General features: G+C 43.7%; 1 protein-coding gene across 1 annotated transcript in view; it reads left to right on the top strand.

Moving 5' to 3' along the window:
* Positions 1-5491: 5491 nt before the first annotated feature.
* rasgrf1 (Ras protein specific guanine nucleotide releasing factor 1) overlaps positions 5492-27517 on the top strand; it is a 58922-nt gene continuing 36896 nt past the window's right edge. Inside the window, exons 1-7 of the mRNA XM_062962971.1 lie at positions 5492-6061; positions 16452-16558; positions 20551-20698; positions 22109-22207; positions 23320-23573; positions 25001-25080; positions 26697-26890. Of these exons, the coding sequence (XP_062819041.1) occupies positions 5798-6061; positions 16452-16558; positions 20551-20698; positions 22109-22207; positions 23320-23573; positions 25001-25080; positions 26697-26890 (1146 nt within the window). The 5' untranslated portion in view covers positions 5492-5797. The remainder of the gene's footprint in view (positions 6062-16451; positions 16559-20550; positions 20699-22108; positions 22208-23319; positions 23574-25000; positions 25081-26696; positions 26891-27517) is intronic.

Here is a 27517-nt window from a genome sequence, read left to right as displayed (position 1 = left end):
TCGTACATTGCAGGCCTCTCCTCCTAGGTTGTGTGTGTGTGTGTGTGTGTGTGTGTGTGTGTCCCAACTGCTGCTGCTGCTTCTGGCCAGAATGGGAACTGGCTGCTAGAAATAGCATCCCTGGTGCTTCTGCTGCTGGAAGGTCTGAAATGGATCTTCGGAAAACCTGCGAAATTATTCCAGCAGCCTCCGAACGGGCAGAGCTATTTTCCGGGAGCTTCAGCACTTTGGATGACAAAGTGGTAATTTATGCGCTTTGTCACAAATGGGGCGCCATAGGGACACATTGGAAGAGATTGCCGTGCGGATCTAACAGTAGTAATAGCACCAATACGTCCATATCGAACAGAAAAGGATTTCTGGCCTAAGCGTTAGCAGACAATGCAATGGGATTTTGGGATGCATGAAAAGGACTATAGTGCCTAGATCAGGCATGGGCAAACTTGGGCCCTCCAGGTGTTTTGGACTCCAACTCCCACAATTCCTAACAGCCGGTAGGCTGTTAGGAATTGTGGGAGTTGGAGTCCAAAACACCTGGAGGGCCCAAGTTTGCCCATGCCTGATCTAGCTCAAATATGTATAAATGTGTACATGTATAAATATGTGAAAGGATGTCATAAGGGGAAAAAAGCAGGCTTGTTTTCTGGCCAAAGAAGAGCTGTTCAGCAGGGGAACTCTCTGCCTCAAAGAGCAGTGGAGACTCTTTCCTTGGAGGCTTTTAAACAGAGGCTGGATGGCCATCTACTGGAGATGCTTTGATAGTGTTTTCCCTGCATAGCAAGGGGTTGGGCTACATGGCCCCTGGGGTCCTTTCCAACTCTACTATTCTATGATATTATTATTATTATTATTATTATTATTATTATTATTATTATTATTATTAAGACACAGCAAACAAGATAGATATGCTGGATTTTGTATCACAAAATCACAAGTCGAACACTTCCCAAGTGTCTAGGACTGTGTGATGTATATTATTATTATTATTATTATTATTATTATTATTATTATTATATTATTATTATTATTATTATTATTATTGTATGACACAGCAAACAAGATAGACATGCTGGATTTCGTATCACAAAATCACAAGTCGAACACTTCCCAAGTGTCTAGGACTGTGTGATGTATATTATTATTATTATTATTATTATTATTATTATTATTATTATTATATTATTATTATTATTATTATTATTATTGTATGACACAGCAAACAAGATAGACATGCTGGATTTCGTATCACAAAATCACAAGTCGAACACTTCCCAAGTGTCTAGGACTGTGTGATGTATATTATTATTATTATTATTATTATTATTATTATTATATTATTATTATTATTATTATTGTATGACACAGCAAACAAGATAGACATGCTGGATTTCGTATCACAAAATCACAAGTCGAACACTTCTCAAGTGTCTAGGACTGTGTGATGTATATTATTATTATTATTATTATTATTATTATTATTATTATTATTACTATTATTGTATGACACAGCAAACAAGATAGATATGCTGGATTTCATTTCACAAAATCACAAGTCGAACACTTCCCAAGTGTCTAGGACTGTGTGATGTATTTTCGGATGATGCGCACAGATCCCAGTCGGGTGGCCTTTTGCAGTTGGCAGATCGTGATTTTGTCAATGCTTATGGTTTCCAAATGCCGGCTGAGATCTTTTGGCACGGCACCCAATGTGCCCATCACCACCGGGACCACCTGCACTGGTTTCTGCCAGAGTCTTTGAAGTTCAATCTTGAGGTCCTGAGAGCGGCTGAGTTTTTCCTTTTGTTTTTCATCAATGCGACTGTCACCTGGGATGGCGACATCAATGATCCAAACCTTTTTCTTTTCCACAACTGTGATGTCTGGTGTGTTGTGTTCCAGAACTTTGTCAGTCTGGATTCTGAAGTCCCACAGTATCTTTGCGTGCTCATTTTCCAATACTTTTGCAGGTTTGTGATCCCACCAGTTCTTTGCTGCTGGGAGGTGGTACTTGAGGCATAAGTTCCAATGAATCATATTATTATTATTATTATTATTATTATTATTATTATTATTATTATTATTATTATTTAAACAGAGACTGGATGACCATCTGTTGTGGGCGCTTTGATTGTGCTTATCCTGCCTGGCAAACGGGGGTTGGACTAGATGGCCTTTGAGGGTCTCTTCCAACTCTATTATTCTATGGTATTATTCTTGTTATTTATTAAGCAGAGGCTGGATGGCCATCTGTTGGGGGTGCTTTGATTGTGCTTATCCTGCCTGGCAAAAGGGGGCTGGACTAGATGGCCTTTGAGGGTCTCTTCCAACTCTATTATTCTATGGTATTATTCTTGTTATTTATTAAGCAGAGACTGGATGGCCATCTGTTGGAGGTGCTTTGATTGTGCTTATCCTGCCTGGCAGAAGGGGGTTGGACTAGATGGCCTTTGAGGGTCTCTTCCAACTCTATTATTCTATGGTATTATTCTTGTTATTTATTAAGCAGAGACTGGATGGCCATCTGTTGTGGGTGCTTTGATTGTACTTTTCTCTTCCGACTCTATTATTCCATGGTGTTATTATTATTGTTGTTATTTATTAAGCAGAGGCTGGGTGGCCCTCTGTTGGAGGAGCTGGGCTGGGTGGCCCATGTGGTCTCATCCATCTCTATGATGCTCTGCTTCCATGCATGCGCATGCGCAGAGGCCACATTGCTGCAGGCGTGGCTGTGCTCCCAGGGCTGGACCAGAGGCTCTGCATCCTGCAGGAAGGCCCAGTGGCGTCTCCAGAGGAACTCAAGAGAGCAGGATCCTGCCTACCTGAATCTCCCCGAACCCCCCAAAACCCGGCCAGTGATGGGGAGCGAAGCCTGGCCTCCTGCCCAAAGGCCCCCATGATGATGATGATGATGCTGCTGCTTGGGTGCCCTCCCTCTTCCCAGACAATTCCTGGGCGTTGCCATGGCGATCTGTGACCTAATTAGAGGCCCGGGAGTAGTCTTCCCCACCTTGTGGGTGCCTCCACCTCCCATCAAAAGCTTGGCCGGGCATTATTATTTATTCTTATTTACAGTATTTATATTCCGCCCTTCTTTCTCACCCGAAGGGGACTCATTGTATATACATATAAGGCAAACATTCAATGTCATATACACATGGAACAAAGACAGAGACAGACGCAGAGGCAACTTAACCTTCTCCTGAGGGGATGTTCGATTCCGGCCACGGGGGAGCAGCTGCTTCATCATCCACTGCGAAGGCACTTCCTCATTCCAACGCCAGCTGGATGATTTTTATGGAGTCGTAAATTAGTTAAATTAGTCTCCCCACTTTATAAGTGGTACCTTAATTTCCTACTTGATAGATGCAACTATCTTTCAGGTTGCTAGGTCAGCAACAAGCAGGGGCTATTTTTTATTTTTTATTGTCGGGTGCTCACCCCTCCACAGGCTGGTCTCGAACTCATGACCTCTTGGTCAGAGTGATTTATTGCAGCTGGCTGCTCACCAGCCTGCGCCACAGCCCAGCCCCAGTTAGGGCGTTCCTGGATCTTTCCCGTCCTTAGTGCGCTCTTGAGATTTCCAAACCTCATCGTTTAAATAATCCAATTTATTCTTTATCGCGTCAGAAGTGATTAATGAATGAATTAGAATACTTGCACCCCGCCTTTCTTCATGCGTGGACTCAAGGTGGCTTACAACACAGAAACATGCAAATTCCAACAGTTAAAATTTGCAAATAATAATTAAAACAAGGTACCATAAAATTATAATTCGTCACAATATTACAGTATATTGTTATTAATGTTATTTCTATACAAGATACATATTAAAATGCATTTCGGTAAAGGGTAAAGGTAAAGATTCTCCCCTGAGGTTAAGTCATGTTGTGCCCAACTCTGGGGGTTGGTGCTCATCTCCATTTCTAAGATGAAGAGCCGGCGTTGTCCGTAGATACCTTCAAGGCCGTATGGCCGGCATGACTGCATGGAGCGCCGTTACCTTCATGCCGGAGCAGTACCTATTGATCTACTCACATTTGCATGTTTTTGAACAGCAGTTTTCTGGCACCCTAAGCTGAGTCTGAGAGAGCAGTGCCTCCCAATTAAATCCGATGTGTATCAATGGGTCCTGATAATAATATTTATATTAATATTAAGAACAGCAGTTATTATGGCACCCTAAGCTGAGTCCGGGAGAGGAATGCCTCCCAATTACACCTGATGTGTATCCATGGGTCTTGATGATCATATTTATATTAATATTAAGAACAGCAGTTATTCTGGCACCCTAAGCTGAGGGAAACGGAAAGGAGTGAGGGAGGGAGAGAAGGAAAACAAGGGAAGGAAAGAAGGAAGGAAGGAAGGAAGGAAGGAAGGAAGGAAGGAGAAAAGGAGGGAAGGGAAAGGACAGGACAAAACAGGAAAGAAGGAAGGAAGGAAGGCAAGGAAGGAAGGAAGGAAGGAAGGAAGGAAGGAAGGAAGGAAGGAAGGAAGGAAAGCAAGGAAAGGGAAGGGAAGGAAGGAAGGGGAAACGGAAAGGAGAGAGGGAGGGAGGGAGGAAGGTGGGAAGAGAAGGGAAAGGAAGGGAAGAGAAGACAGGAAGGAGGGAAGGAATGAGAAAAGGAGGGAAGAGAAACAAGAGAAGGATAGAAGGAAGGAAGGTAGGCAAGGGAGGGAGGGAAGAAGGAAGGAAGGAAGGAAGGAGGGAAGGAAAGGAAAGGAAGGAGGGAAGGAGGGAGGGAGGGAAGGAAGGATGGGAAGTAGGAAAGGAAGGCGGGGAAGGGGAAGGGAAACGAAAGGGAAAGAAAGAAGGAAGGATGGAGGGAAGGCATGAAGAAAGGAAAGTAGGCCAATAAAGGGAAGGAAGGGAGGAGGGAGAGAAGGGAAAAGAAAGAAAAGGATGGCGGGAAGTAGGAAAGGAAGGAAAGAAGGAGCAAGGGAATGAGGGAAGGAGGGAAATGAAATGAAAGGGAAGGAAAGAAGGAAGGGAAGAAGGTAATGGAAGGGAAGGGCAGGGAGGAAGGAAGGAAGGAGGGAAGGAAAACAAAAGGGAAGGAAGAAGGGAAAGGAACGGAAAAGAAAGGAAGGAGGAGGGGAAGGGAATGATCGAGGGAAGGAAGAGAAGATGGGAAGAAGAGAAGGGAAGTTAAGGGAAGGGAGGAAGGAAGGAAGGAAGGAAAGAAGGCAAGGCAAGGGAAGAGGAGGGAAGAAGGAAGGAAGGAAAGAAGGAAGGAGAGGAGGAAAGGGAAGAAGAGAAGGAATGTTAAGGGAAGGAAGGAAGGAAGGAAGGAGGAGGAAGGGAAGGAAGGAGGGAAAGAAACGAAAGGGAAAAAAGAAGGAAGGATGGAGAGAAGAGAAATTGAAGGAACGGGAAAGGAGGACGGGAAGTAGGGAAGTGATGGGGAGGAAGGCAGGAGGCAGGCAGGCCGTCTTCCGTGATTCGGCGGCGTCGGCGTGGGTTTGGCGTCATGACGCCGGTGGAACTGGCGGCGACGGAGGGGAGAGGGGGGGGGGGGGGTCTGCCTCTGCCGCTGCCTCTTCCTCCTCCTCCTCTTCTTCTTCCTCGTCGAGGAAGTCCTCCGGTGTCCGCTTCGGGAGGAACTGCGGAGAAGGGAGGGAGGGGGGAGCGAGGGCGCCTGGAGCCCCGCCGGAGCCTGGCCGCGACCCCCGGGAGCCCCGCCGGCCTGTCTGGGCGCTGCCCTGGCCCCGCGCCCTCCCCGCGCGCCCTCCCCATGGCCGAGGCGCGGTGGTGGTGGGCGAGGCCCGTGGTGTGAGCGGGGCGGGGGCCGGGCGGACCATGCAGAAGGCGCTGCGCCTGAACGAGGGCCACGCGGGGCACCTGGGCCTGGTGGCCAAGAAGGAGGGCTCCCGCCGGGGCTTCCTGGCCAAGCGCAGCTCCGACAACACCAAATGGCAGCCCCGCTGGTTCGCCCTCCTCCACAACATGCTCTTCTACTTCGAGAGCGACGCCAGCGCCAGGCCGGCCGGGCTCTACCTCCTCGAGGGATGCCTCTGCGACCGCGCCCCGGGGCCCAAGCCCAAGGACCCCCAGGACAAGCAGGTACCGCCGGGAAGGGGCCTGGCCCCCGGGGTCGCCGCCGGACGGGGAAGGAGAGGAGAGGAGAGGGAAGGGCCAGGCTGGGGGGGACGCGGCTCGGGAGCCCCCAGGTCGGAGCGCCAGGGCGCCCCTGGCGGAGGGAAACGGGACGCGGCCCCGCTGCACCAAACCGCCGGACCTTCCCGTCACTTCCTTACCTTTCCCTTCCCTTCTCTTTCCTTCACTCTCCTTTCCTTCCTTTCCTTAACTTTCTTCCCCCTTCCCTTTTCCTTTCCTTTCCTTGCCTTCACTTGCCTTCCTTTCCTTTCTTTCCCTTGCCTTCCTTTCCTTAACTTTCCTTCCCTTTGCCTTCCTTTTCCTTTCATTTCCCTTCCTTTTCCTTGCCTTGTCTTCCCATGCCTTCCTTTCTTTTCCTTGCCTTCCCCTTCCCTTCCTTCTCCTTTCCTTCCTTTCCTTAACTTTCTTTCCCTTTTCCTTCCCTTGCCTTCTCTTTTCCTTTCCTTCCCCTCCCCTTCCTTTCTTTCTCTTGCCTTCACTTTCCTTCCTTTCCTTAACTTTCCTTCCCCTTCCTTATCCTTGCCTTGTCTTCCCATACATTCCCTTTCCTTGCCTTCCCCTTCCCTTCCCCTTCCCTTCCTGCCATAAATGCCAAGGGAAGCTCTCTTTTCATTTCCCTTCCTTTCCTTTCCCTTCTCTTCCCTTCCCTTCCCTTCCTTTCCCTTCACTTTCCTTTCCTTTCTCTTCCCTTCCTTTCCCTTCACTCTCCTTTCCTTTCCTTTCTCTTCCCTTCCCTTTCCTTTCTCTTCCCTTCCTTTCCCTTCACTCTCCTTTCCTTTCCTTTCTCTTCCCTTCCTTCCCTTTCCTTTCCCTTCTCTTCCCTTCTCTTCCCTTCCTTTCCCTTCCCTTTCCTTTCTCTTCCCTTCCTTTCCCTTCACTCTCCTTTACTTTTCCTTCCCTTCCCTTCTCTTCCCTTCCCTCTTCTTTCCTCCCCCTTTCCTTCCTTTCCCTTGCCTTGTCTTCCTTTCCTTCCCTTCTTTTAACTTTCTTTCCCCTTCCCTCTTCCTTCCCTGTCCCTGGGGCCCCCGTGGCACAGTATGTTAAAGCGCTGAGCTGCTGAACTTGCAGGTTTGAATCCAGGGAGCAGAATGAGCACCTGCTGTAAGCCCCAGCTCCAGCCAACCTAAGCTAAAGGTAAAGGTTTCCCCTGACATTAAGTCCAGTCATGTCTGACTCTGGAGGTTGGTGCTCATCTCCATTTCTAAGCCCAAGAGCCGGCGTTGTCCGTAGACACCTCCAAGGTCATGTGGCCACTGGCATGACTGCATGGAGCGCCATTACCTTCCCGCCGGAACGGTACCTATTGATCTACTCACATATGCATGTTTTCGAACTGTTAGGTTGGCAGAAGCTGGAGCTAACAGCGGGCACTCACTCCGCTCCCTGGATTTGAACCTGGGACCTTTCGGTCTGCAAGTTCAGGAGCTCAGCACAATATAATCTCTAAAACCAGGACAGCAAATAAAGAGCAACACTCTGAAAGCAGGGAAATTGGGAATTTCAGAAAGGAAACCATCAGGGCCAGCTAACACTTCCCAACAAAGCATTCCCCCAGGCCGGAAGCAGCCAGGCTTTGAAGCTGCAAGGCCATTCGGTGCTAATCAAGGTGCCTAGTTGCAGCATTTATGCCTGCCACACCAAGACTATTCATTGCTATTCAAACTGGCCAACCAAGGATTCCGCAAGGTAGAAAGTGGCCAGGCTTGCAAGCAGCAAGGCTATTCGGTGCTATTCAACCTGGCCAACCAAGGATTCCGCAAGGTAGAAAACGGCCAGGCTTGCAAACAGCAAGGCTATTCAGTGCTATTCAAACTGGCCAACCAAGGATTCTGCAAGGTAGAAAACGGCCAGGCTTGCAAACAGCAAGGCTATTCAGTGCTATTCAACCTGGCCAAGCAAGATTTCCCCTAGATTGAAAACCTTCAAGCTCTGAAGCCACGAGGCTACTCTGTTCCATACAACCAGGCCTAGAAAGGATGCCCAATGTAGAAAGCGGCCAGGCTTTTAAGCTGTAAGACTATTCAGTGCAGTTCAAGCTGGCCAAACAAGGATTCCCCGACTAAGAATTGAGGGTGCTACTCCAGCTACTCCAGAAAACGGCCAGGCTTTGAGGCTGCAAGGCTATTCATTGCTATTCCACCTGGCCAACAGAGGATTCCCATAAGCCACAGCAACGCGTGGCCGGGCAAAGCTAGTTACGTATCAAATAATAAGTGTACACAACTGCAGAGAGCCATCCTTGTTCCGCCTGCAGCTCTCAATTTCTTCCATCCTCAGGCTGCAAAACTGACGTGTTCCTGGCAGATAAGAGAAATGTTCTCTCTTCGGGGTTTTGTCTGTTGATGTCGCTGGCCGTCAGCCACGAGGACCACGGAGGGTCAGGGGCCGGGAAATGGCTTCTTTGGCTTCTCTTTTTCAGGAACTACAAGTTGTTTAGAGTCCCATCCATCACATATTTCTTATCCGTTGGAGGCAAGTGGGAATGTTGCTATTGGCCACCGCGACTAGCATTGAATGGCCTTGCAGCTTCGAAGCCTGGCCGCTTCCTGCCCGAGGGAATCCTTTGTTAGGAGGTGCTACCTGGCCCTGATTGTTTCCTCTCTGGAATTCCCCTGTCCCCAAGCACGTGGACAATTTCAACAGAATGGAGTAAACCGTGAAAATGTTATGTTATGTTGTTTTATAATTACCGTATATACTCAAGTATATGCCGACCCGTATATAAGCCGAGGCACCTAATTTTGCCACAAAAAAACTGGGAAAACATTGACTCCAGTATAAGCCGAGAGTGGTAAATTTCAGAAATAAAAATAGATACAGTAGAGTCTCACTTATCCAAGCTTCACTTATCCAATGTTCTGTATTATCCAAGGCCTTTTAGTAGTCATGAGGCTCCTTCTTTGGAGGCTTTTAAGCAGAGGCTAGATGGCCATCTGTTGGGAGTGCTTTGAATGAGATTATCCTGCATCTTGCAGGGGGTTCGACTGGATGGCCCGTGAGGTCTCTTCCAACTCTACGATTCTGTGATTCTATGATTGTTTTTGTAGTCAATGTTGCAATATTTTGGTGCTAAATTCATAAATACAGTAATTACTACATAACATTACTGTGTATTGAACTGCTTTTTCTGTCCATTTCTTGACAATTTTGGTGCTTAATTTGTAAAATCATAATGTAATTTTATGTTTAATAGGCTTTTTTCTTAATCCCTCCTTATTATCCAAGATTTTCGCTTATCCAATGTTTTGCCGGCCCATTTATCTTGGATAAGTGAGACTCTACTGTACCAATAAAATTACATTAATTGAGGCATCGGTAGGTTAGATGTTTTTGAATATTTACATAAAATTGTAATTTAATATAGTACTGTTCAACTCTGATTAAATCATTATTCTCATCTTCTTCAATGTAAATGTGCTTACCTATCCTTTTCATAATAATAGAGTAAAATAATAAATTTAATAACACCAATAAGATCAGAGTGAAATAATAAATGTATTAATAATAATAAAAATAGAGTAAAATAAACGTAATAGTAACAATAATAAAAGAGTAAAATAATAAATGTAATAATAATGATAGAGTAAAATAATAAATGTAATAATACCAATAATAATAGAGAAAAAAATAAATATACCATGTATACTCGAATATAAGCCAACCTGAATATAAGCCAATCATGACCCTCACCGGAGTATAAGCCAAGGGGGGCATTTTCAGTCCTAAAAAAGGACTGAAAAACTCGGCTTATACTCAAGTATATACGGTATGTTATTATATTGTGTTTTTAATTCATGGATTATATGTTAACTTATGTTGCAGTTGGGTTGTTCCCTTGTAAGCCACCCTGAGTCCCTTCAGGGAGATGGAGGCGGGGTACAAGAATAAAGTTATTATTATAATCATTATTATTATTAAAATTAAATTGTAATTATTATTATTATTATTATTATTATTATTATTATTATTATTATTATGGCTAGATGGTCATCTGTCGGCAGGGCTTTGAATGTGCTTTTCCTGTATGGCAGAAAGGGGTTGAGCTGGATGCCCCCTGGGTTTGCTCCTATTATATTATTGTTATTATTGTTATTATTATTATTATTATGGCTAGATGCTCATCTGTCGACGGGGCTTTGAATGTGCTTCTCCTGCATGGCAGAAAGGGATTGAGCTGGATGGCCCCTGGGTTTGCTCCTATTATATTATTGTTATTATTTTTGTTGTTGTTGTTGTTACTATTATTATTATTATTATTATTATTATTATTATTATGGCTAGATGGTCATCTGTTGGCAGGGCTTTGAATGTGCCTTTCTTGCATGGCAGAAAGGGATTGAGCTGGATGGCCCCTGGGTTTGCTCCTATTACATTATTATTATTATTATTATTATTATTATTATTATTATTATTATTATGGCTAGATGGTCATCTGTCGGCGGGGCTTTAATTGTGCTTTTCCTGCATGGCAGAAAGAGGTTTGAGCTGGATGGCCCCTGGGTTTGCTCCTATTATATTATTGTTATTATTATTATTATTATTATTATTATTATTATTATGGCTAGATGGTCATCTGTCGGCGGGGCTTTAATTGTGCTTTTCCTGCATGGCAGAAAGAGGTTGAGTTGGATGGCCCCTGGGTTTGCTCCTATTACATTATTATTATTATTATTATTATTATTATTATTATTATTATTATGGCTAGATGGTCATCTGTCGGCGGGGCTTTAATTGTGCTTTTCCTGCATGGCCGAAAGAGGTTTGAGCTGGATGGCCCCTGGGTTTGCTCCTATTATATTATTGTTATTGTTGTTGTTGTTGTTGTTATGGCTAGATGGTCATCTGTCGGTGGGGCTTTAATTGTGCTTTTCCTGCATGGCAGAAAGAGGTTGAGCTGGATGGCCCCTAGGTTTGCTCCTATTATATTTTTGTTATTATTGTTGTTGTTGTTGTTATTATTATTATTATTATTATTATTATGGCTATATGGTCATCTGTCGGCGGGGCTTAAATTGTGCTTTTCCTGCATGGCAGAAAGAGGTTTGAGCTGAATGGCCCCTAGGTTTGCTCCTATTATATTATTGTTGTTATTATTATTATTATTGTGGCTAGATTGTCATCTGTCGGCGGGGCTTTAATTGTGCTTTTCCTGCATGGCAGAAAGAGGTTTGAGCTGGATGGCCCCTAGGTTTGCTCCTATTATATTTTTGTTATTATTGTTGTTGTTGTTGTTATTATTATTATTATTATTATTGTGGCTAGATTGTCATCTGTCGGCGGGGCTTTAATTGTGCTTTTCCTGCATGGCAGAAAGAGGTTTGAGCTGGATGGCCCCTAGGTTTGCTCCTATTATATTATTGTTGTTATTATTATTGTAGTTGTTGTGTTGTTATTATTATTATTTTATTGTATGACACAGCTAACAAGATGTCTATGCTGGATTTCGTATCACAGAATCACAAGTTGAACACTTCCCAAGTGTCTAGGACTGTGTGATGTATTTTCGGATGATGCGCGCAGATCCCAGTAGGGTGGCCTTTTGCAGTTGGCAGATTGTAATTTTGTCAATGTCTATCGTTTCCAAGTGCTGGCTGAGATCTTTTGGCATGGCACCCAGTGTGCCGATCATCATCATCATCATCGTTATTATTATTATGGCTAGATGGTCATCTGTCGGCGGGGCTTTGTACTTTTCCTGCATGGCAGAGAGGGGTTGGACTAGATGTCCCATCTGGTCTCTTCCAACTCTAGAATTCTAGAAACACTTTCTGTTTCCTTCCAGTTTGCCTTTGCTGGGGCCAGAAAGCTCTCCTGGCTGCATAACAAAACCTCCTGCTCGGATAAGAGCTGTCCAGGGTGCTGAACCTACCCAGGGCCAGGCTTCAGCACTCTGGACAGCTCCCCTTGAAACCAAGCCCGGCCCCAGAGCATCCTAGTGATACTGAGATACCGAAAGATATTGGATCGACCAAAGTTCAGGCCTAACCGTGGTGTGGATTCGCTGCCACCCCCTGAGACGGGATCCGCAAGGAAAGCCGCAAAGCAACGAGGCTCCCTCTCGAATCCGTGGCAGCAGCAGCAGCGTTGGCATTTGGGGAGGGAGGCTGGGCAGGGGCTATTTTTAGCTCCCCTTGGCATTTGTGGCATTTATGTTCATTTCCAATCGGGGAGGGAGGGAGGGAGGGGGGGAGGCTCGTAGCCCAGCAGAAGCGGGCTCTGTGCCGCTCATTTGTTCTCTCGTTCTGCAGTCTCCTAGGAAACAAGTCATGTTCGGCAAAGCTCCAATGACGGAGCGGAGGAACTTAGAAAAAACAAACCCAAAACACAAACACAGAAATGGTTCCCTCAAAGAAATTCTTAGGTATTTGAAAGAAGGAGATGTACAAATTGGACGGTATAGTTCTATTTTTTAGAAAAGGAAGCAGGAAAGCAAGAGCTCTAGAGCCTGTCCTCTCTAGTCCGGGGACAACGACCGAGAAGGTCCTCTCTCATGCGCCAACCACATATGGTTGTTGTCCTTGATATAATTATGATGTCTATTTATACCCCACTTTTTCTGTCTTTAAAGTTCCTCTTAAAGTGGTGAGACCAAGGCCCCTTCTACCCTGCCATCATAATAATAATAATAATAATAATAATAATAATAATAATAATAATAATAATGTGCAAGAAAGCTGACGAAACCATGGATCATATCCTCAGCTGCTGTAAGGGCCAGGCTGTGGCACAGCTGGCTAGTAACCAGCTGCAATAAATCACTACTGACCGAGAGGTCGTGAGTTCGAAGCCCAGGTCGGGTTAAGCCCCCGACCATTAAATAGCCCGGCTTGCTGTTGACCTATGCAGCCCTGAAAGACAGTTGCATCTGTCAAGTAGGGAAATTTAGGTACGCTTTATGCGGGAGGCTAATTTAACTAATTTACAACATCATAAAACTGCCAGCAAAACACGAGGAAAGGAATGAGGAAGTACAGCCACTAGTGGACGGTGAAGCAACAGCTCCCCCTGTGGCCGGAATCGTGAAGCTGGAAAAAATGTTAAATGCCTCTGTGTCTGTCTATATATGTTGTTTGTCTGTTGGCACTGAATGTTTGTGCTTTTCCTGCATGGCAGAAAGAGGTTGAGCTGTATTGTATTATTTGTATCACTTGTATTATTTTCCTGATTTATCATTACATTATTATTATTACATGTATTATTTTGCTCTATTATTATTAAAAGGATACATAAGCACATTTATATTGAAGAAGATGAGAATAGTGATTTGATCAGAGTTGGACAGTCTTATCTTAAATTTGATCTTGATGTAAAGATTCAAAAACATTTAACCTACTGATGCCTCAATTAATGTAATTTTATTGGCATCTATTTTTATTTCTGAAATTTACCACTCTTGGCTTATACTGGAGTCGACGTTTTCCCAGGTTTTTTTTTCGTGGTAAAATTAGGTGCCTCGGCTTATATTCGGGTCGGCTTATATTCGGAGAGTAACTATTACACATTTCTTTTGTTACTCCCCCCAACATCTATCCTCTAGATTGTTTTTCCCCGTGGTTTTATTATAATCCTATTCTCACCCCAGGTTTTAACTGAGTGTCTCATGCGGCCCGCCCTGTTATATTGCTTTTTTGGTTTTGTGTTGCACTGTACATGATTATTTATTGTATTGTTTAATTGTATTTTGATATGTTGTTTTTATATTTTGCTATATTGTACTGTCCTGGGCATGGCCCCATGTAAGCCGCCCCGAATCCCCGTTGGATAAATAAAGTTTTATTATTATTATTATTATTATTATTATTATATTCGGGTAGGCTTATACTCGAGTATATATGGTAATTTTATTGGTATCTCGGCTTATACTGGAGTCAATGTTTTCCCAGTTTTTTTGTGGTAAAATAAGGTGCCTCGGCTTATATTCGGGTCGGCTTATACTCGAGTATATATGGTAATTTTATTGGTATCTTGGCTTATACTGGAGTCAATGTTTTCCCAGTTTTTTGTGGTAAAATAAGGTGCCTCGGCTTATATTCGGGTCGGCTTATACTCGAGTATATATGGTAATTTTATTGGTATCTTGGCTTATACTGGAGTCAATGTTTTCCCAGTTTTTTTGTGGTAAAATAAGGTGCCTCGGCTTATATTCGGGTCGGCTTATACTCGAGTATATATGGTAATTTTATTGGTATCTCGGCTTATACTGGAGTCAATGTTTTCCCAGTTTTTTTGTGGTAAAATTAGGTGCCTCGGCTTATATTCGGGTCGGCTTATACTCGAGTATATATGGTAATTTTATTGGTATCTTGGCTTATACTGGAGTCAATGTTTTCCCAGTTTTTTTGTGGTAAAATAAGGTGCCTCGGCTTATATTCGGGTCGGCTTATACTCGAGTATATATGGTAATTTTATTGGTATCTTGGCTTATACTGGAGTCAATGTTTTCCCAGTTTTTTGTGGTAAAATAAGGTGCCTCGGCTTATATTCGGGTCGGCTTATACTCGAGTATATATGGTAATTTTATTGGTATCTTGGCTTATACTGGAGTCAATGTTTTCCCAGTTTTTTTGTGGTAAAATAAGGTGCCTCGGCTTATATTCGGGTCGGCTTATACTCGAGTATATATGGTAATTTTATTGGTATCTCGGCTTATACTGGAGTCAATGTTTTCCCAGTTTTTTTGTAGTAAAATAAGGTGCCTCGGCTTATATTCGGGTCGGCTTATACTCGAGTATATATGGTAATTTTATTGGTATCTCGGCTTATACTGGAGTCAATGTTTTCCCAGTTTTTTTGTGGTAAAATAAGGTGCCTCGGCTTATATTCGGGTCGGCTTATACTCGAGTATATATGGTAATTTTATTGGTATCTCGGCTTATACTGGAGTCAATGTTTTCCCAGTTTTTTTGTAGTAAAATAAGGTGCCTCGGCTTATATTCGGGTCGGCTTATACTCGAGTATATATGGTAATTTTATTGGTATCTCGGCTTATACTGGAGTCAATGTTTTCCCAGTTTTTTTGTGGTAAAATAAGGTGCCTCGGCTTATATTCGGGTCGGCTTATACTCGAGTATATATGGTAATTTTATTGGTATCTCGGCTTATACTGGAGTCAATGTTTTCCCAGTTTTTTTTGTGGTAAAATTAGGTGCCTTGGCTTATATTCGGGTCGGCTTATACTCGAGTATATATGGTAATTTTATTGGTATCTTGGCTTATACTGGAGTCAATGTTTTCCCAGTTTTTTTTGTGGTAAAATAAGGTGCCTCGGCTTATATTCGGGTCGGCTTATACTCGAGTATATATGGTAATTTTATTGGAATCTTGGCTTATACTGGAGTCAATGTTTTCCCAGTTTTTTTGTAGTAAAATAAGGTGCCTCGGCTTATATTCGGGTCGGCTTATACTCGAGTATATATGGTAATTTTATTGGTATCTCGGCTTATACTGGAGTCAATGTTTTCCCAGTTTTTTTTGTGGTAAAATTAGGTGCCTCGGCTTATATTCGGGTCGGCTTATACTCGAGTATATATGGTAATTTTATTGGTATCTTGGCTTATACTGGAGTCAATGTTTTCCCAGTTTTTTTGTGGTAAAATAAGGTGCCTCGGCTTATATTCGGGTCGGCTTATACTCGAGTATATATGGTAATTTTATTGGAATCTTGGCTTATACTGGAGTCAATGTTTTCCCAGTTTTTTTGTGGTAAAATAAGGTGCCTCGGCTTATATTCGGGTCGGCTTATACTCGAGTATATATGGTAATTTTATTGGTATCTCGGCTTATACTGGAGTCAATGTTTTCCCAGTTTTTTTGTAGTAAAATAAGGTGCCTCGGCTTATATTCGGGTCGGCTTATACTCGAGTATATATGGTAATTTTATTGGTATCTCGGCTTATACTGGAGTCAATGTTTTCCCAGTTTTTTTGTAGTAAAATAAGGTGCCTCGGCTTATATTCGGGTCGGCTTATACTCGAGTATATATGGTAATTTTATTGGTATCTCGGCTTATACTGGAGTCAATGTTTTCCCAGTTTTTTTGTGGTAAAATTAGGTGCCTCGGCTTATATTCGGGTCGGCTTATACTCAAGTATATACGGTAGTTGTTCTACTCCAGAAGTGCTGATGCAAATGGGGCCGGGGTGGGTCTGGCAAGCCCTTATCTTATCAAGGCCAAGAAGCAGTATGGCTGTGCCCTCATGTGTGCATTTTGCTGGCCCTTCGCTCCCCAAATGCCTTGATTCCAGCAAAACCTAGACAAACCCGTCTCCATTTCCCCGGCACATTTGTTGTCCCCCAACCACAAAAAACTCAGCTCCTTTTCTGTGTGTTTTTTCAGCACTACTTCACCGTCAACTTCAACCACGAGAACCAGAAGACGCTGGAGCTGCGGACCGAGGATGCGAAGGACTGTGACGAATGGGTGGCAGCCATCAGCCACGCAAGGTGAGAGGGTGGGGGTCCTGCCTCTTTTGGGTGGGGGGGTTGTCCCAGGTAGGAATCCCAGGGACTTGTCACCAGACGTTTTCCAGCTGCGGTCCATTCCTGGTGGGTGTCATAGTTCCAGTTCAACTGCCATGCCTTTGAAATCCTGGGATTTGTAGTTTAATATGGCACTGGTGTGATGCAAAGATTACCATAGTTACTCGACTCTAATACTCACCTTTTGAGCTAAATTCGAAAGAAAGAGAGAAAAGTGGTATATAAATAAACATAAGCATTTAAACATGTAAACATATAAACAATAATAATAATAATAATAATAATAATAATAATATTTTTCGTGTCAGGAGCAACTGGAGTTGCTTCTGGAATGAGAGAATTGGCCCTCTGCAAGGACATTGCCCAGGGGACGCCCAGATGTTTTTGATGTTTTACCATCTCTTCTCTCGTGTCCCTGCATGGAGCTGGAGCTAAAAGAGGGAGCTCATCCCCGGGTGGGATTCAAACCTGGCAATGTCAGCAACCCAACCTTCAAGTCACAAGGCTTTTATTCCCTAGGCCACCGGACGCTCCAATAATAATAATAATAATAATAATGATAATTCAGTAACTGCACATTGCTTAAGTTGCATTGACCGACCGTATGTGCAGGGTTCCATAATTCGCCCTTTGACAACACAACCGTTCAATGCTAAGGCTTCCCCGTCTGCACAGGGTTCCCTACTTCGCACTAATAACACAACCGTTCAATGCTAAGGCTTCCCCTCTGCGCAGGGTTCCATACTTGGCACTTTAACAACACAACCGTCCAATGTTCAGGCTTCCCCTCTGCGCAGGGTTCCATACTTGGCACTTTAACAACACAACCGTTCAATGCTAAGGCTTCCCCTCTGCGCAGGGTTCCATACTTCGCACTTTAACAACACAACCGTCCAATGCTCAGGCTTCCCTATCTGTGCAGGGTTCCATACTTTGCACTTTAACAACACAACCGTCCAATGCTCAGGCTTCCCTATCTGTGCAGGGTTCCATACTTTGCACTTTAACAACACAACCATTCAATGCTAAGGCTTCCCCGTCTGCACAGGGTTCCATACTTTGCACTTTAACAACACAACCGTTCAATGTTCAGGCTTCCCCTCTGCGCAGGGTTCCATACTTTGCACTTTAACAACACAACCGTTCAATGCTAAGGCTTCCCCATCTGTGCAGGGTTCCATACTTCGCCTTTTAACAACACAACCGTTCAATGCTAAGGCTTCCCCATCTGTACAGGGTTCCATACTTCGCACTTTGACAACACAACCGTTCAATGCTCATGCTTCCCGCCAAATGGAACTATCTGTAGGGGAGAGTCTACTGAACAAGCCAGGACCTGCCGCATACCAGGAGTTATGAAGGTGGAGGCATTACTTTTCATTCAACCCTCGTCGATACAGAGCTCTGTGTCCCTGAATGCAGTCACGGGAAGGCCTGCCTGCATCGCTCACATTTCCAAATGTGGGATTTGAGGGCGCTTCCCTGGTGCTGCGTTTCGCTGAAGCCGGAGATATGAATCCGTCCTTGACATTTACATATCAGTTCCACAGTCTCTTCTGATTCATTTTTTCCTGGGAAGGAGCCATTTTGTCAGAAACCAAAACAGGGGATGGATAGTTCCCCGCTCTTGACTCGCTGGGGTTTTGTGCCTCCGACAAATTCTTCGATTCACAACATCCCTTCTTTGAGAAATGTGCTGAGTTCGGTCTGCTAGATTCAAAGCCGGGCTCCATCCGGATCTGTCTCCCCGGATCTCTTCCCGCGGAGGAGGATGGGCTTTGGCGTCGTCTTGAACCTCGCATTAATTCAATTTTAACATGTACAGTAGAGTCTCACTTATCCTACATAAACGGGCAGGCAGAACGTTGGATAAGTGAATATATTGGATAATAAGGAGAGATTAAGGAAAAGCCTATTAAACATCAAATTAGGTTATGATTTTACAAATTAAGCACCAAAACATCATGTTATACAACAAATTTGACAGAAAAAGTAGTTCAATATGCAGTAATGCTATGTAGTAATTACTGTATTTACGAATTTAGCACCAAAATATCATGATGTATTGAAAACATTGACTACAAAAATGCGTTGGATAATCCAGAACGTTGGATAAGTGAGACTCTACTGTATTAATATGTAATTTAATGTATTGATATACATATCTTGCGAGCTGGTTTGATACCCAGTTAATAGAAGAAAGCAGGGTATAACAGCCACAACCATAACAACAAAAATAGTAACAACAATAGTAATAGTAGTAGTAATAATATTAATATTAATAATAATAGTTGTTGTTATGATATTTTGTTAGGGAAAACTACTCCAAAACAGCAGAGAATCCAAAAATCTGCAAAAAATGTTGTCTGTGTTGCCGAGAGCTGCATTTCTTTTCAAGTCCCTAACAGGACTCACTTTTTTGCAGATTTACAGAGCTCGAGTAGCACATAGAAAAGACTATAGGAATGTTGTGGAGTGAAGTGAATCTCTGACCACTCTGAACTTGCAGCCGGATCAATGGTGATATGCGCCATGTGCTGAGCTCTGATTCCGCTGTCAGAAGGGTAGGCCCCCCCCCTTTAGGCCCCGCCCACTTAGTCTCCTAGCAACCCCCTCGGCCAAGGGACAGCCAGGGTTCAGTTAGGCCTCTTCCACACTATACAGATTATCTGATTTGGATTATATTTGGATTACTCTTTCCAGTAAGACGGGCAAGGGCCAACAAAAATGAATTGGTGGGCCTCATGCAAGTTGGACCACATCATTCTCTTTCCAACTGGATGGTCTCAAGCCATGTTCTTTTCATGCTGCACTATTATAGGGCTATGGTTGTGGCTGCGTCCTTTGGACTCCTGGGATTTGTAATCTGCTGGTGAGCTCTCTAAATACCCTTCTGTGGAGGAGATGTTTTTATTAAAATAAAATATATTATATCTTATATTATAACCACTGCCACCAAATTATAAAGATGTTTTTATTTAAACGCTGCCACCAAATGTAAAGATGTTTATAATGCGGCCACCAGATGTCAAGGGGATTATCAACTCTTGCCACCACTATGGGAAGATGCAGCCACTAGCTACTCAGAGATGAGACCTTTTAAATTTTGGTTTTCTTCTTTCTTCTTGTTTACTTTTGATGGTAATATATATGTGACAGAAACTGAGATGTTTGAAAGAACAACAACACATTTATTCAGGCACAAAGCTTAATGATTACAATAACTTTCTCTTCAGAGGAATTGCAAAACCAGAATGAGGTGTTTCAAATTCCTTAAAATGTCACTTCTTTCTCTACTGCTTTAAACTGCAATCACCCTGTGAATTATAATCACGGATTATCTGTTCCTCATCAGGAGACAGACTACCTTAAAATAAGTCACCAAACTTACTTTAAACTGACTCAAAAATAAGCAGTTGAGTCTCCCTGATGCCTTCAACTGAGGATCAGTCTTCACTGTACCTCATCAGGGCACAGACTAACTGCTTCTTTTTCAAACCTGCACTTCTCCACCAAAACGGCAGTTGGCTCTGCCCACTTCTCCATGGCAACCAACTCATGAGTGCAGAGTAACTGAAATATTGACCCTTTTAAAACACAATTAAACATGACACCTGTAAACCAAAAAATTCACACTTCATTACACCTTCCAACCCTGTACTTCAAATCCCAGGTTTCCATCAGCAGTGAAGGTGGAAGCATCACACCGTGACCGTGTGGAAGGGCTTCCTTGTGGACAGTGGGAGCCAGCAAAGCAGTGGGCGGTTCAAGTGGGGTCAAGCTGGCTTAGTATTGCAGTGTAGGTGCCCCCCGGGGGTCCGTTTCGTTCCTTATGAACCCAAAAAGGCCTCATTTCCAGCTGTTTGGGAAGGTAACGGCTGCCTCCGTCTGTCTGTCCTTCTGTTTGTCTGTCCGTCTTCCTGTCTCTCTCGCAAACCAAACCAACGCACGCACAGCTATAGGACTCTTGCGACGGAGCACGAAGCCTTAATGCAGAAGTATCTCCATTTACTCCAGATTGTGGAGACGGAGAAGACGGTTGCCAAGCAACTCAGGCAACAAATTGAAGATGGAGAAATAGAGACGGAGCGCCTGAAGTCGGAGGTAAAGGGGGGAACCAGCAGTTTGATAGGAGAGGAAGGAAGGGTGCTGGCTGTTTCAGGGCAATTTGCCCCACATTTTCCCCAATAATCTATGTACAAAAATGTAACGTTTTACTGTGGAGTAAACAACAAAACCACTGAACCAAATCACACCAAATTTGGCCACAAAAGACAGTCATCCAAAATATGTCTTTCAATTTAAAAAACCTAGAAAAATAGTCCAAATTACAGAGGATGAGTTTTTATTTTTATTTTTATTTATTTATTTATTTATTTATTTATATTTTTGTGTGTTTTTTGTTTTGTTTTTCTCTCTCTCTCTTTATCCTGTTTTTCTCCTTATGTCTCTTCACCTACTTTCCCCTCCCAACCTCTTTGCACTAACCACACCAAATTTGTTTTCCTCGCTTTCGCTGTATCTACACTTATAAACCAATAAAAATTAATACAGAGGATGAGGAAAAGCCTTTCTCACCCTAACTGCCAGTCAGAAAGGTAGGCTCTGCTGCTTTTAGGCCCTACCCCCTTCGTATCATAGCAACTCCCTCAGCCAAAATGGCGCCCAGTGTGGATTTTATACAGCTGTGTAGAAGGAGCCTCATATAATCCACTTCTAAGCAGATAATATAATATAAATATAATATGAAATAATATAATAATACAGAACAACATAGTCTCTAAAACCAGGACAGTCAATAAAGAGCAACACTCTGAAAGCAGGGAAATTGGGAATTCCAGAAAGGAAACCATCAGGGCCGGCTAACACTTCCCAACAAAGGATTCCCCCAGGTAGGAAGCAGGCAGGCTTTGAAGCTGCAAGGCCATTAAATGCTAATCAAGGTGCCTAATTGCAGCATTCATACCTGCCACACCGAGACTATTCATTGCTATTCAACCTGGCCAACCAAGGACTCCGCAAGGTAGAAAGCGGCCAGGGTTTGAAGCTGCAAGGCTATTCAGTGCTGTTCAACCTGGCCAACCAAGATTTCCCCTAGGTTGAAAACCCCCCATGCTTTGAAGCCATGAGGTTACTTTGTCCCATGAACCCCTACATAGAAAGCGGCCAGGGTTTGAAGCTGCAAGACTATTCAGTGCAATTCAAGCTGGCCAAACAATGATTCCCCAACAAAGGAAGTAGCCAGGCTTCAAAGCGGCTCTTTGATTGAGGGTGCTACTCCAGCTACTCCAGAAAACAGCCAGGCTTTGAGGCTGCAAAGCTCCTGGCCAACAAATGATTTTCCGGGCTGTCTGGCCATGTGCCAGAAGCATTTTCTCCTGACGTTTTGCCCACATCTATAGCAGGTTTCTTCAGAGGTTGTGAGGTCTGTTGGAAACTAGGCAAGTGGGGTTTATATGTCTGTGGAATAATGCGGCCTCTCCCTTCACCTGCATTTCTTCTTCCTTTGCCCAGATTGCGGCCTTATTGAAGGACAACGAGCGCATCCAGTCCAGCCAGACCAGCCCCCCAAATGAGGATGACGACGACAACGACATCAAGAAGATCAAGAAGGTAGGCTCCTCCGCCCTTCTTCCCTTGCGGACGGACAAGCAGAAGGACCCAGCAGCAGTGTGCCTGGACTGCAGCTCCCATCAGCCTTAAGCCAGTGGGAAGGGTAATGGTTTAGCGAGGACCGCAGTTGTAGAATCTGTGCCTGGCGAGCATATGCTAAACCAGATCGGTCAGGACAAAGATATGTTGAGGAGCTTTTAATGGGCTCAAATATCCAGTTCCGTGCCAAACAAAGATATGGATCTAAGGAAACAAAGGTGCAAGACTCAACAACAACAACAACAACAATTATTATTATTTTATTTTATGACACAGCAAACAAGATAGATATGCTGGATTTCGTTTCATAGAATCACAAGTCAAATACTTCCCAAGTGTCTAGGACTGTGTGACGTATTTTCGGATGATGCGTGCAGATCCCAGCAGGGTGGCTTTTTGCAGTTGGCAGATCGTGATTTTGTCAATGTCTATTGTTTCCAAATGCCGGCTGAGATCTTTTGGCATGGCATCCAGTGTGCCCATCACCACCGGGACCACCTGCACTGGTTTCTGCCAGAGTCTTTGAAGTTCAATCTTGAGGTTCTGATAGCGGCTGAGTTTTTCCTGTTGTTTTTTGTCAATGCGACTGTCACCTGGGATGGCGACATCAATAATCAATTATTATTATTATTATTATTATTATTATTATTATTATTATTATTATTATTATTAACATTGAAGCTGGGTGGCCATCTGTCAGGGATGCTTTGCTTGTGCTTTCGGTGCACAAAGGCAGAAGGGGATTGGACTCAATGGTCCAAAGGGTCTCTTCCAACCCTCTTTTATTATTATTATTGTTGTTGTTATTATTATTAATAATAATAATAATAATAATAATAATTGCTCAGTGGCCAACTATAGTTTGGCCCTCCAACAGTCCGAAGTATCGTGAACTGGCCCCCTGCTTAAAAAGTTTGGGGACCCCTGCTCAAGAGGAAGGATTCTGGTTTCATTTTAATATTGACCTGGAGGGTTTCTTCCATACTCTTCCTTTCCAAAGTCCCAGCAGAAGGGGTGAGCGGAGGGTCCGGCCCGTCCTTCAATGCTGTTTGTCCCTCTGTGTCCGTGGGCAGGTCCAGAGCTTCCTGCGGGGCTGGCTCTGCCGTCGGAAGTGGAAGACCATCATCCAGGACTACATCCGCTCCCCGCACGCCGACAGCATGCGCAAGAGGAACCAGGTGGTCTTCAGCATGCTGGAGGCCGAGGCCGAGTACGTCCAGCAGCTCCACATCCTGGTCAACAACTTCCTGCGGCCCCTGAGGATGGCGGCCAGCTCCAAGAAGCCCCCCATCACCCACGACGACGTCAGCAGCATCTTCCTCAACAGGTCAGCCGGGGGCCGGGGCACCAAAGCCCCCTTGGCAAGGGCTGGACAAGGGACCGGGGTCTCCGGGGTCCGAGGGATCGGGATTGTGCTCCTTTCAGCTGAACTTGCAAGGTGCCAAAGGACCTCTCCAAGGTGCTGAACCAGTGGGCTTTTCTAAGCAGAACTCAGTGCCTTGGAGAGATCTTTCCAAGTTTGCAGCGAAACCAAGTGTGTTGACGCCAGTAAAGATAAAACAATGCTGTGATGCTTCAACATCAAAATGCTTGAGAATGTTCATTCTTCCCAAGAGATGCCAATATACTTATTGTACATACTCGAGTATAAGCCAACCCAACTATAAGCCAAGGCGACTAATTTTACCACAAAAAAACTGGGAAAATATTGACTCCAGTATAAGCCAAGAGCGGTAAATCTCAGAAATAAAAATAGATACCATATATACTCAAGTATAAGCCGACCCGACTATAAGCCGAGGCACCTAATTTTACTACAAAAAACTGGGAAAACATTGACTCCAATATAAGCCGAGGGTGGTAAATTTCAGAAATAAAAATAGATACCATATATACTCGAGTATAAGCCAACCCAACTATAAGCCGAGGCGCCTAATTTTATCACAAAAAACTGGGAAAACATTGACTCCATTATAAGCTGAGAGTGGTATATCTCAGAAATAAGAATAGATACCATATATATTTGAGTATAAACCGACCCAACTATAAGCCGAGGTGCCTAATTTTACTACAAAAAACTGGGAAAATCTCAGAAATAAAAATAGATACTATATATACTTAAGTATAAGCTGACCTGAATATTAAAATTAGGTGCCTCGGCCTGTATTCGGGTCGGCTTATACTCGAGTACAGTAGAGTCTCACTTATCCAAGCCTCGCTTATCCAAGTTTCTGGATTATCCAAGCCATTTTTGTAGTCAATGTTTTCACTATAATGTGATATTTTGGTGCTAAATTCGTAAATACAGTAATTACAACATAACATTACTGTGTGTTGAACTGCTTTTTCTGTCAAATTTGTTGTAAAACATGATGTTTTGGTGCTTAATTTGTAAAATCATAACCTAATTTGATGTTTAATAGGCTTTTCCTTAATCCCGCTTTATTTTCCAAGATATTCGCTTATCCAAGGTTCTGCCGGCCTGTTTAGCTTGGATAAGTGAGACTCTACTGTATATACAGTAATTTGACACTTAATAGGTTTTCCTTAATGCCTCCTTATTATCCAACATTTTCGCTTGTCCAACGTTCTGCCGGCCTGTTTATGTTGGATAAGTGAGACTCTACTGTACCTTGTTTCCAAGGAAAAGGTAGGTAAATGTGACGTCATGACAAAACGGAGCCCTAAAAGGGAATGAGACCTCTGAATGTTCTCCAGTGTCTTTCCAATTGGCTTTGTTGGTTTCTTTTGCAGCGAAACCATCATGTTTTTGCACCAGATCTTCTACCAGGGCCTGAAAGCACGCATCTCCAGCTGGCCCACCTTGGTGTTGGGTGAGTGTCCCTCCTTTCAGTCTCACAATACGTACTTTCCTTGATTAAACAGGAATCCCATCAGAACAGTCCTCCGATGGAAACTTTCAACAGAGGCTGGATGGCCATCTGTCAGGGGTGCTTTGATGGTGCTTTTCCTGCTTGGCAGGGGTTGGACTAGATGGCTTGTGTTGACATGAATACTTTTCTAACAAAGGTTCTTTTTATGGCAATTTCAGTGTGAGAGGGTGTATTTGAAATTTTACATTTTTACACAACAACAACAACAATATATTGATTAGCCAGTTGGCCTTATCAAGAACAGACAATACAAACACAACATAGACATCATACCAACCTGAGAGCCAGGAAAATAGTTCGATCTTGTCTCCTATGCCATAGCAACATGCTATGCTAATTTTATATTCCTATATAGATAATATACCATAATTTATAAATATATTATATATACTTATAATATTGATGATAATAATATTATAAGGTAATACAATATTATACTTTTTTGTGTCAGGAGCAACATTATACTAATAATAATACAATATAATAATATTAATTATATTTATTTATTTATTTTGTGTCAAAAGCATAGTACAATATTAATTATATATTATATTAAATGTAATATTACTAATAATATTACCGGAGCCTCCGGTGGCCTACAGGATAAAAGTCTTGTGACTTAAATGTTGGGTTGCTGATCTGCAAGCTGCCAGGTTCGATCCCACCTGGGGAGAGCACGGATGAGCTCCCTCTATCAGCTCCAGCTCCATGTGGGGACATGAGAGAAGCCTCCTACAAGGATGGTAAAACATCAAAAACATCCGGGCGTCCCCTGGGCAACGTCCTTGCAGACGGCCAATTCTCTCACTCCAGAAGCAACTCAGGTTGCTCCTGACACAAATAATAATAATAATAATACCATATAATGATATAGTACAATATATCATTGCCACAGTTCAGCAACTTTTAATGACAGTTCCTGAGTGTAGGTGTTTTCCAGGCCTCCGTATTTTAGAATGGTGTCTTCAAAATTATTAGCTCTCATTCATTCATCTTTCATACTATTCCATTCAAGCCATACATCATATAGTTTTCCATGGCAATGTGGTCTCTTCCATAGAATCACAGAGTTCGAAGAGACCACAGGGCCATCTAGTCCAACTGTCTGCCATGCAGGAAAAGCCCCATCAAAGCACCCCTGGCAGATGGCCATCCTACTTAAAAGCCTGTAAGGAAGGAGCTTCCACAGGATTCTGAGGCAGAGAGTTCCACTGCTGGATAGCTTTTCTTACATTCGGGAAGTTCTTCCTGAAAGGACACCGTGTGCTGGCAGGAAGATTTGGCCAAATAAACCCGTTGAACGATCTCCTTGCTTCTAGCGTCTGGATAAAAGGACTCTAAAGGTTTTTGGGCCACTTGGGAAAAGAGGGACGCAGCCGTGAGTCCCAACATTGCTAATGTACTCCCAACTTTATTATTCTATGATTCTATGAAACAAAATGTTGTCCCACTCCCCTTTTTGTGCCTTCGCCTGCTGAAAATGCCCCCACTCACTGGCCATGGCTCCTGCCTGTCCCGTAACCCAAGGAGCCTCACCGTTGCTTTCCTGCTCACAGCCGACCTCTTTGACATCCTGCTGCCGATGCTGAACATCTACCAGGAGTTTGTCCGGAACCACCAGTACAGCCTCCAGATCCTGGCCCACTGCAAGCAGAACCGGGACTTCGACAAGCTCTTGAAGCACTACGAGGCCAAGCCCGACTGCGAGGAGCGGACGCTGGAGACCTTCCTGACATACCCCATGTTCCAGGTGAGAGTGGCTGGTGGCCATTGGGATGGGGAGGTTGGCTGACACGGGGCAGGTGTGTCTGTGTGTGTGTGTTTATTCGCTGTTGTAAACTGGAAACAGTGAAAGTCAGAGTAGTGAAATAGAGACATACCTCCGTTAACAAACCTCTGAGAGTGATGCTCCTTTTTACAAAGTCCTTTTTGCACCCCAACTTCCCCTTTTCCTCCTCATCCTTTATCCCACTGATTTCCTGGAACCAGAAAAAGCACCAAGACACATGCTGGTAGATTCCAACAGGGTTTATTGTACAGAATACCAGAACCTTCTCCTTGGCCCATTCATATAGGGGCTCTCACATACCAGAGGGTAATTGAGGTTTTATGGCTGGCCCGTTTTATGGCTGGCATCTGTTCTTTGTCAGCCGATCGGAGATGTCAAAGATTGGAGATCATGACAGCAGCTTCTGGGAGTTGAAATCCAAAACACCCGGAGGGCCAACGTTTGGACACCTCTGAGCTGAAGTATGCCTGCAGGAATGAAATAATAGCTGGCAGAAGATGCCAGCGGGTGCTTTTGATGGTTTACTAGCCTTTATGGGCTTGTCTGTTGCGGCAAGCGTGCCTGGCACCAAGGTTGCCCCTTTGTGTT

The sequence above is a fragment of the Anolis carolinensis genome, unplaced genomic scaffold, assembly GCF_035594765.1.
Source record: "Anolis carolinensis isolate JA03-04 unplaced genomic scaffold, rAnoCar3.1.pri scaffold_11, whole genome shotgun sequence".
Lineage (NCBI taxonomy): Eukaryota > Metazoa > Chordata > Lepidosauria > Squamata > Dactyloidae > Anolis > Anolis carolinensis.
The sequence above is the reverse complement of the archived record's forward strand: the minus strand, read 5'-3'. Positions and strand labels throughout refer to the sequence as shown.